At 43.5% G+C, this 9,991-nt stretch overlaps 1 protein-coding gene across 1 annotated transcript in view; it reads left to right on the forward strand.

Moving 5' to 3' along the window:
* The window catches only part of AADACL3 (arylacetamide deacetylase like 3), a gene marked incomplete at both ends in the record, with an annotated part of 33,478 nt that extends 23,814 nt beyond the window's left edge, over nucleotides 1-9,664 (forward strand). The window contains 5 exon segments of the mRNA XM_079945751.1: nucleotides 7,006-7,022; nucleotides 7,026-7,037; nucleotides 7,039-7,070; nucleotides 8,905-9,055; nucleotides 9,059-9,664. Coding sequence (XP_079801877.1) covers nucleotides 7,006-7,022; nucleotides 7,026-7,037; nucleotides 7,039-7,070; nucleotides 8,905-9,055; nucleotides 9,059-9,664 — 818 coding nt within the window.
* Nucleotides 9,665-9,991: the final 327 nt, after the last annotated feature.

Consider the following 9,991-nt stretch of genomic DNA (forward strand, 5'->3'; position numbering starts at 1 on the left):
TTTTATTTCCATTTCTCTAGGAGGTGGAACAAAAAAGGATCTTGCTGTGATTTATGTCATAGAGTGTTCTGCCTATGTTTTCCTCTAAGAGTTTTATAGTGTCCGGTCTTACATTTAGGTCTTTAATCCATTTTGAGCTTATTTTTGTGTATGGTGTTAGGGAGTGTTCTAATTTCATTCTTTTACATGTAGCTGTCCAGTTTTCCCAGCACCACTTATTGAAGAGGCTGTCTTTTCTCCATTGTATATTCTTGCCTCCTTTATCAAAAATAAGGTGACCATATGTGCGTGGGTTTATCTCTGGGCTTTCTATCCTGTTCCATGGATCTATATTTCTGTTTTTGTGCCAGTACCATACTGTTTTGATTACTATAATTTCTTTCTGTGTCTCCAAACTCCCTGTTTATTCACGATCTGTATTTGATACTTCCTATGTTTTTTGTCTATGTCTTGAGCTACCAGCTTACTTTACTTCTATGCTTAACACTTATTATGAGTTTCATTCATCCTGTTTTTCTTTCTTTCTTTTTAGGATTAGAATTGAATATTCTTAAGTAATAAAGCAAGCACCCATTACCTCAGGCTTCTGCTTTCCCATCTTTACAATGAGTAAGAATTTTTGCCCCATCTGTCTCTCAGGAATGCAGCTTCAGGTATTTTCAAGAACCATATGATTGGAAATCATTAAAGTGTGAGTGGGTCAAGAGACGCAAAGGGAGAGATACTCGGGGGTTGCTATAAGCTTTGTGATATGTGGACTGTGGTGGTTTGTTGACAAGGGATGAACTTGGCCTTGGAGTCAGATTTGAATAGACTTGGATTTAAACAAAATTGGATTTGAGTTGAATTGAATTAGAACCCCAGCTCTGTCTGCCACTGAATGTGGGCAAATTGCTTAATTAAATGCAGCTTCTGTTTTTTCGTCCATAAAAATAGAATTAATAGTGTTTATGTTTCTGGAACTCTCCCTACCCAGCAGTCAAGTGCTCTTTGGGACCTGGGATAACATAGTGGAGACAGAGGCTGTAGAATCTGAAGAGATTGGAGTCCAAGATGGTTTCAAAGAAATAAACTTCACACAGATTTCATGTGTGTTTTCTCCAGACTTTTTGCAATTCCATCCCCTCTCATTTCCACCAGCACCTGTAACCAACAATACACACAACCAAAGCAGCAAGAGAACGAGTTGTCTATATTACCCTTGTGAAAAAAATGAATACACAGAAACCTCAATTAAATAGAGTCAGGAGACCAGAAGGGGAAGCTCTCACACCCTATGATGATAGTAGAGCCCAATAATAAGAAGAAGCAGTGCTTTTCTTTCCTGGCAACAAGCCATAGACTCTTTGTTTACTATAGCCTTCCCAACTTCCTTTTCCCTGCTGTAAAATTTTGAGTTCCCTTTCCCTTGTCGTATGGAGATTTTCTCATGGCTCACCGTGGTTACAGACCCTGAGTTGCAATTCTTTGCTGATCCTGAATAAACCCACTTTTGCTGGGGAAATAACTGGCAGTCTATTTATTTTGGTCAACAGTTTGGTGGCCAGTACGGGGATCCAGAGAATACCCCTGATGATTCCAGGGCTGGTGGGTAAACTGGTGCAGTCCCCACACTGAGCCCATTGTCGCTCTCTGCTTTTGTCACCAAACCTGGAGGTGGAATGCTACTCTTTCTCCTGAATCTGAGCTTCCTCCTTCTTTGTGTTTGGAACCTGTCCAGGTTTAATTCGAGATCTATTTTAAGATCATGTCTTTTCTGGTTAAGGTCTTGTTCTGTATGCAAGTACTTGTTTGGCACTTGGGTCTGATTTTGAAATCAGACTATTTCATTGGAACTGGCTAGCCTTTGACCCATTCCTTCAGGAACAGGGGCTGTTTCATTGGAACTGTGCCGGTTCAGCCTTGGGCCCATCCCTTTGGAATAGGAGCTGGTCTATGGGAACTGGGCTTAGAAACCTTCAGCCTGGCTCCTCAAGGACCACGTTGTTCCCTTAGAACTGGCTGGTATTAAGCCTACAGTTTGTTTGAGGTATTTGAGCTGCTGGAGTTGCACACTATTTCTCTTATTTGAGTTGTTTAAACTGTTTTGAGATGTAAGCTATTTATGCTGTTTGGAAATTATTCTCTTTCTGTAGAGAAAGTCTTCTGAGAAATGGGATCCCAGTTATCTACATATTTTGAGGGTACCCTCCCTGCAGGTACTCTAGCCTATTATATATTTAATAACCACCATCCTTCCTCATTCACATTTCTAACTAAATGGACTGACCTAGCCAAAGGCAATTTAGACTATCAATGGCTATTACGGGGGTGTTGTGAAAACCTCAAAATTACTTTTCTTAAAAATGAATTGGGGACTTCCCTGGTGGCCCAGTGGTTAAGACTTTGCCTTCCAATGCAGGGCATGTGGGTTCAATCCCTGGTCGGGGAGCTAAGATCCCACATGCCTCACAGCCAAAAAACCAAAACATAAAACAGAAGCAATATTGTAACAAGTTCAATAAAGACCTTAAAAATGGTCCACATCAAAAAAAATCTTAAAAATAAAAACTGAATTGGACTACCATAGCTCTAAAATTTCCAAAACTGAATGGAATGCCTATTTCAGTTGGTATTTTGAGGATTCCATATGTTATCAAAACCCAAAATTGCCTCTCTGCAAAATAAGATTTTAAGATTAACTGAGGCAAACAAACAATTAAAGAAAGATAAATGGCGTCTAAAGTCTCAGGCTCCATTTCATTGGCTTTTAAATCTCAGGCCATACCTCCAGCGCCATCTTCCTCATTCCCTTCTATGCTGCCTACATCTCCTCTATACCCTTAGCTCCCATTACTAATTCTCTCAGCCAGCCCTTCTTTTTCTCTGAAACTCTTCCCATTCCATTTTCCTGTGAATTTATCAGAGCCTGTCCTTTTTTTAAAAAACATTTTTATTTTTTAAATTGAAATATAGTTAATTTACAATGTTGTGTTAGTAACGTAATATTTTATTAATTAACTGCCAAACATACATCTTTGATACTTTTTTATTCTAAATTTCTTGACTGCATACTCTTTTTTTTTTAAATTAATTTTTATTGGAGTATAACTGCTTTACAATGTTGTGTTAGTTTCTGCTGTGCAGCAAAGTGAATCAGTTGTACATATACATATATCCAGTCTTTTTTAGATTTCCTTCCCAGTTAGGTCACCATACAGCATTGAGTAGAGTTTCCTGTGCTGTACAGTAGGTTCTCATTGGTTATCTGTTTTATACATAGTAGTGTATATATGTCAATCCCAATCTCCCAATTCATCCCACCCTCCTTACCCCTTTGGTAACCATAAGTTTGTTCTCTACATCTGTGACTGTTTCTGCTTTGTAAATAAGTTCACTTGTACCATTTTTCTAGATTCCACATATAAGCGATATTATATGATATTTGTTTTTCTTTCTGACTTACTTCACTCTGTATAACAATATATAGGTCCGTCCACGTCAGAGCCTGTCCTTTAAAATGAAGCCTTCCAAGGATACAGAGGCTAACCCCTTAATTTCTTATACTCCCAGGACTAAAGCTGAACTCCAACCTTAGTCAAAGATTTTCCCAAAGTAACCAAAGATCCTCACAGATTTGCTGAGGAATTTAATATAGTTTTTCAAATTTATCAATCTGGTTTCTCTGACTTATATCAGCTAGTTCATATGCTTGTTGGTGAAGGCCAGGCCAAGCATTGGATGGAAACCACTAATGGCGAATATCCTGAAAGGTCTGTAAGTACAACCAAAAGACCAGCCCACTAACTTACATGATCAGGCTCAGGGAATTACTAGGCAACTTCACTGGGCAATTCCAAAGCCTGTGGATTGAAACCATATTTAGACTTCCTCACAAAATTCTGATGAACCCGTTCATGACCATTACAATGGATGTCAGATGATTTTAAAAGAAAAGTCTGGTCTTCCTTCAGATATTGATTCCACCTGGATAGCTTTTAACCCTGTGTTTGTTGATGTGCTGAACTGGGACCTTTTCTTTCAGTAAAAAGGATCAGGATGGAATGGAAACTATGTCCATACCAGGTTTAGTTAAGTTGTCAAACCAGCTCTCTCTCATTCTAGATGAATCACCTCAAAGGAAGACTACCAAAATTCTTAATCTTCAACACCAGCAAATGAAGGCACCCCCCCTCCCCAAACCCAAAGGCTTCTAGTTTCTGCTATTATGGCAAAGAGCCAGGGCATTGGAAAAGAGATTGTTATAAATGTAAGTGCTTCAGGCACTTTCAGTCTTCTAACCAGACTTTCCAGTGTCCTCCCAGTTCTCAATAATGGGGCTCTGAGGAACTACAGGGGCTCTTTCCAGTCCCTCATCTTAATCAGCCTGGAGAACATTTCTCCAAGTTGAAGATGAATCTCTTCCAGTCCTAACTAACAGTGGAGCCACTCAACCCCACTACTATAAAACTCCCTGCCGTGGAGTCCTAAAAGAGTTCCAATAGTGGAGATCTCTAATAAATCTGAAGAGGTTCCTGTCTGTGAACCTATTCCCTTGGTTTAGCCCTTTGAGAGATGCACACCCTGTTCTCCTTAGTTCTTCTACCATTTTCCATTTATAAGGCCAAGACGTTTTAGACAAGTACCATGACAACATTTCTTTCTCCCCAAAGGGGGGAATAATTCTAGGAATTGACAGTAGTCATAAAAGCATCCAACCAGGTAAATTAAATGACCCTTTGATATCTTTTATTTGCTGTCTCTGATGGTACTAGAGCTGATTCTGGAAACACTGCTCATGTGTCCCTAGTGCATCAGCTACCAAGGCAAAATCTCCAACTGATTTTGACACAATGCACAGCACATCTCCCATAAAAATTCAAAAAGGTCTCTTCAAACCTCTTTCCAGAATTAATCAATACCCAATAAATAAGGAGCACTTCAAATCCTAACATCCATAATTTATTACAACTCTCAAGGCCTCATTATCTTGCACTATTCCCTGTTAATATTCCTATTTTACTGGTGAGAAACTTAAGGACCAAGGATGGAGGTTTTTCAGGGACCTCCACTCAATAAACATCATTGTTATCACTTGAAACCCTGCTGTTCCTACCTCCCCGACACTACTGACATCTATTACTACCGGAAGCAAGTTCTTTACTATAATTGATTTATGCAGTACATTCTTTCCTATTCCAGTTGGTAGGGTTAGCCAATACCTTTTTGCCTTCACCTGGCATGGACAGCAATGCACCTGGACAGTAATGCCTCAGGGTTTTACTGAGAGTCCTTATTTCTCACAAGTCCTGAAGGCTGACCTATGATATAAACCTCCCTAGGAGTTCTATGGTATTGCAGTATGTGGAAGGTTTCTTTCTTTTTTTCTTCTTCTCAAGCTTCCTCACAGGAAGACAGCATCTGCTTGCTAAGGCTTTTAGCCATAAAGAGATATAAGGTCGCCAAAGGAAAATTGCAGCTTGACCAAACCCAGGTTCAACATTTAAGGTTTATGATATCAGAACAAGGGATACAGCTAGATCCAGACAGACTTCATGGTGTTTTATGTTCCCCCAAAGCCAAAACTAAGCACCAATTGTGAGATTTTCTTGGGCTGGTTGGTTATTGCTGAAATTGAATCCCAAATTTCTCTCATGGTAAAAACTTTGTATGTTTTACTAAATAATAACAACCCCAACTTATTTTTTAATGGGAAAACCAGACAACATAGCTTTCAAGGTCTTAAAGGAAAGTTTGATGAACCCACCTGCCCTTTGGCATCCCAATTATCAGATTCCCTTTTCCTTTTTGTATATGAAAAGGAAGGGAGGACTTCCCTGGTGACACAGAGGTTAAGAATCTGCCTGACAATGCAAGGGACACAAGTTCGTTCCCTGGTCTGGGAAGATCCCACATGCTGCGGAGCAACTAAGCCTGTGCGCCACAACTACTGAGCCTGTGCTCTAGAGCCTGTGAGTCACAACTGCTGAGCCCATGTGCCACAACTACTGAAACCCACATGCCCTAGAGCCCGTGCTCCAAAACAAGAGAAGCCACCGAAATGAGAAGCCCACGCACCCCAATGAAGAGTAGCCCCCGCTCACCACAACTAGAGAAAGCCCGCGCACAGCAACAAAGACCCAATGCAGCCAAAAATAAATAAATAAATAAATAAACTTATAAAATAAATAAACAAATAAAGGTCTGAGCCTTTAGCATGGGCTATCCTGTATATTCACAAAAAAAAAAAGGGAAGGGAATGCCCTTGGGGTACTCACCCCAAAACATGGAGACCATCACAGACCCTGGGGCACTGGGATACACCTTGCCTTGGAGCTGTTATAGCCTCTGCGCTTTTGGTTAGGACCATGGAGAAAATTGTGGGATCCCCTTTAACCATTTTCGTACCTCATGCATTAGAAGCTCTGCAGAATTGCCATCACACTCCACATTTCTCCTTCAGCCTCCTCACCTCCTATGAGGTCCTTTTGTTAACTGCTCCTCATATAACTCTTTTGCGTTGTAATAACCTTAACCCTGCTACTCTTCTCGCCTCTGTCACGAGGAAGTCGCTCACAAGTGCTTGATGCTAATGGATCACATTCTGACTCCTTGTGGTGATCTACAAGAAGCTTCTGTGGGTAACACTGAGTTCTCATGGTTCACTGATGGTTCTTATTTAAAGGTGACGGTATTGTGCTAGGGATGTTATTACAGCTCCTTTTGATGTTGTTGAGGCAGCATCTTTACCTGTGGCTGCTTAAGCCCAACAAGCTGAATTACACAGTTACACAGGCTTGTACCTTAGCCAAGGACAAAACTGCCAATATTTATACTGATAGTAGTTATGATTTTGGAGTAGCCCATGATTTTGGAATGTTGTGGGAACAACACGGTTTCCTTTCTTCCTCAACCTGGGCACTCCGTCTGTCATGGTTGCTAGTGAGAAGGGGCAGTTGAGGATGGCTGGCAAAGGAAACCCACTAGCCTTCCTAGCTTGAATGTTTCCAACCTTTCATTTTCTAGAAACTCACCATGGCTTATGATGTCATTTGTGCGAGGAGAAGTGACGCAGTGGTTCTAGCAGTTGGGTGATTAAGGGGAAGATGGGGAGGGGCTGGGATTCCAGGAGTGCCAGGGCAATGATGGGGAGGGAGGCTGGGGCTGGGGCTGGGGGGACAGCAGGAGCAGGGGACGGGCTGTGAGAATCCAGTGAGTGGGAGGGCAAAGAAGAGGGAGAGGAAGGGAGAGACAGGGAGAGGCAGAGATGGGGCACTCCTTCCTGCGGGTGGCCCTTAGGTATGTTTCAAGGATGCCTTTTGAGCACTGCATCATCTGGAAACTGGACGGGGTCGGGGGGTGGTCTTCATGAAGCAAATACAGTGCAGAGCTTCACCACCAGTGCACATCTCTTCATTGAGCAGAACAGCCTTGCACATTCCGGACTCTCAGCACCTCCCTCCACTAAATGCCCACAGTGCCCTGTGCTGTAAGCCCGACAACTTCAAACACTGCTACATCATTTCCAAGTGCTCCCGAGAGGGAGGTCCACCCTGGTGAGAGCCACAGGAGGAGGCAGGAACAATTAAAAAGCCACTCTCTCTCTTAATCAATCTGGGAGTGTCACCCCACAATCTGGAGCTCGAAGGGGCAGGAGAGACCGGGGACGGGCCCTCCCTGGGTCTCCACACCAGGCAAACTGGACACATGTGAGGAGCATACTGAACACTGCAGTGGTGTGGGCTCGCCCTCCTGCCCTGCCGCCTGACACGTCGTCACCAGGGCCAGGGTAGCACCTCCTGATCAAGCAGTTCCTGAAGTTTCATTTAAATGCCACATGCCATAAAGGAATACCCAGGGCCAACGTCTTCGTGGGAAGACAGCCAGTGGAGTAAGTAAAAATGACAGGAGTCAGTCCCGGATGAGAGAGAGACCTGGAGAAACTCCTCACTCTACAATTCTTGGCTCCAAAACTATTTCTGCAATGGGATGGAAATCTTGACCCAGTTGTTGGCCACTGTGTGCCCTACCGTTCTGGTTGTGCTGAAACAAGAGATCATCAGTAGAATGTACTAGCAAATCCCTGCAAGAAAGTTATCTTATGACTCCAAGGGAGATGGTGTTTTGGAGTTGAAAGCACTGTTGTCCCAGCCTGAACCTAGGGTAGCTTAGAACAAGGAGCATCAGAATAGAAATGGTTGACAGAAGATTTGTTGAGTCCATAAAGTATTTCCTTTTTTTAAAAAAATTAAATTAAAAAAAAAAAAGTGAGGCCAGCACGTAAAATGGTGAAATTTCTTGCCAACCCCAGATTTCTGGAATCTCTTGAAAGATGAGACGGCCTAGCGCTGCCAAGCTGGCATAGCCGCATGAACAGGGAGCCATGGTCTGGAGTGGGCATGGCTGATTGGGAGGGACCGTATGTTAGCTGCTAGCCCCTTCTGGTATTTAAGTCTTCAAGATCCTCCCACAAAACTTGTGAGCATGGCAGGATTACTTAGAATCTACACCCAAGCAAGCCTTATAAAAGAATAAAAACAGGTGTGAGTCAGGGAAGCAGCATCAGGTAGGTTCAGAAAGCTGGGGGTCACATTGGCGATAGCTAAGCTGTTGACATTTAGGTGGATGACGGGGCTCTTGTGGTCACAGTGTCTGTGACCTTGTGGACACTGTGTGGACACTGCTCTATGTCCCTGCAGTTGGCATCGAGACAGTGGGAATAGCATACCACTTTCTGAGCCTACGTGCCCGGCACTGAAGGTTTTACGTTTGCCACCTAGTTTAAGCTTTCTACCTTAACGTCACCTGCCCAGGCTTCAGAAAAAGAAGTTAATGGAAGAAATCTGGGCTGAAGGATGTTAGACACAGGTGTTTTTGGCTCTGTGGTGAGTGGAAACTGTGGTCCTTCCTTTTCTGATCTCACAGGATGCTCAAGCATAGGTTTCCGGTGATAGTAAGAGACGTCATGGTGGCTACCATCCACTTCTTGAAGTCCTTGAATACATATGGGGCAGATCCAGCCTGGATCATGGTCTGTGGTGACAGTGTGGGTGGGGGCGTGGCAACAATAGTTTGTTGAAACCTTGTGGACAGTTCTGATCTCCCCAAGATCCGTGCTCAGACCCTGATCTATGCCGCGCTCCAAGCCCTGGATTTCCAGCCTCCTTCTCATCAGCAGAACAAGGACGTTCCACTGCTCAGGCAGAATTTGGCCTTCTACCGTTGGTGTGGTTACCTGGACATCAGCCCCTCCTGGAAAAGAACCGTATTGGAAGGAGCCCACTTGCCTGCCGAAGTCTGGGAAAAGTACAGAAAGTGGTTGGGTTCAGAAAACATTCCGGAGAAGTTTAAGAAGAGAGGCTACACGCCCCATGAGCCCCTGAATGAAACTGCCTATCTGGAGAAAAACATCATTCTAGATTTGACGAACTCACCCCTGATTGCAGATGATGAAGTAGTGTTTCAGCTCCGCAAAGCTTGCATCGTGAGCTGTGAGTGTGATATTCTCCAGGACCATTCGCTGTTGTACAAGAAGAGGCTGGAGGACCTGGGAGTCCCAGTGACTTGGCACCACATGGAGGATGGTTTTCACGGGGTGTCGGTCACCCTTGACCTGGGCTGTTTGTACTTGCCCTGCTCCACGAGGATTCTGAATGCTGCAGTCCATTTTATAAAAGAGTTGTGACCATCTTTCCTTCCTGCTGCAGTTGCAAGAGTGTGAATTCCGCCATCATCCGGTTCCCATTGGGGCTCCTTGTTGCCAATGTAGGTGATGCTGAGTAGGGCTGGGGAGAGTGTTGAGGATGCCATCTCCTCTTGCTTCAGGTTCTAGAATCCTAGAATACATGTTTCTGATATCTAGAAAGAGAGCAGTAGAAGAGACAGGTTTGGGAGGAGGGTGGGGCTCTCTAGCCATGTTCACTGTAGGGAAAATTTGAGCTGACATTCTTCAGTGACCATTTGCAAGAGTGAATGAGCATATAAAGACTGCTCATGGCCTCCCCGAGGGAGA

This window comes from Stenella coeruleoalba (genome assembly GCF_951394435.1).
Source record: "Stenella coeruleoalba genome assembly, chromosome: 1".
In the NCBI taxonomy this organism is placed as follows: domain Eukaryota; kingdom Metazoa; phylum Chordata; class Mammalia; order Artiodactyla; family Delphinidae; genus Stenella; species Stenella coeruleoalba.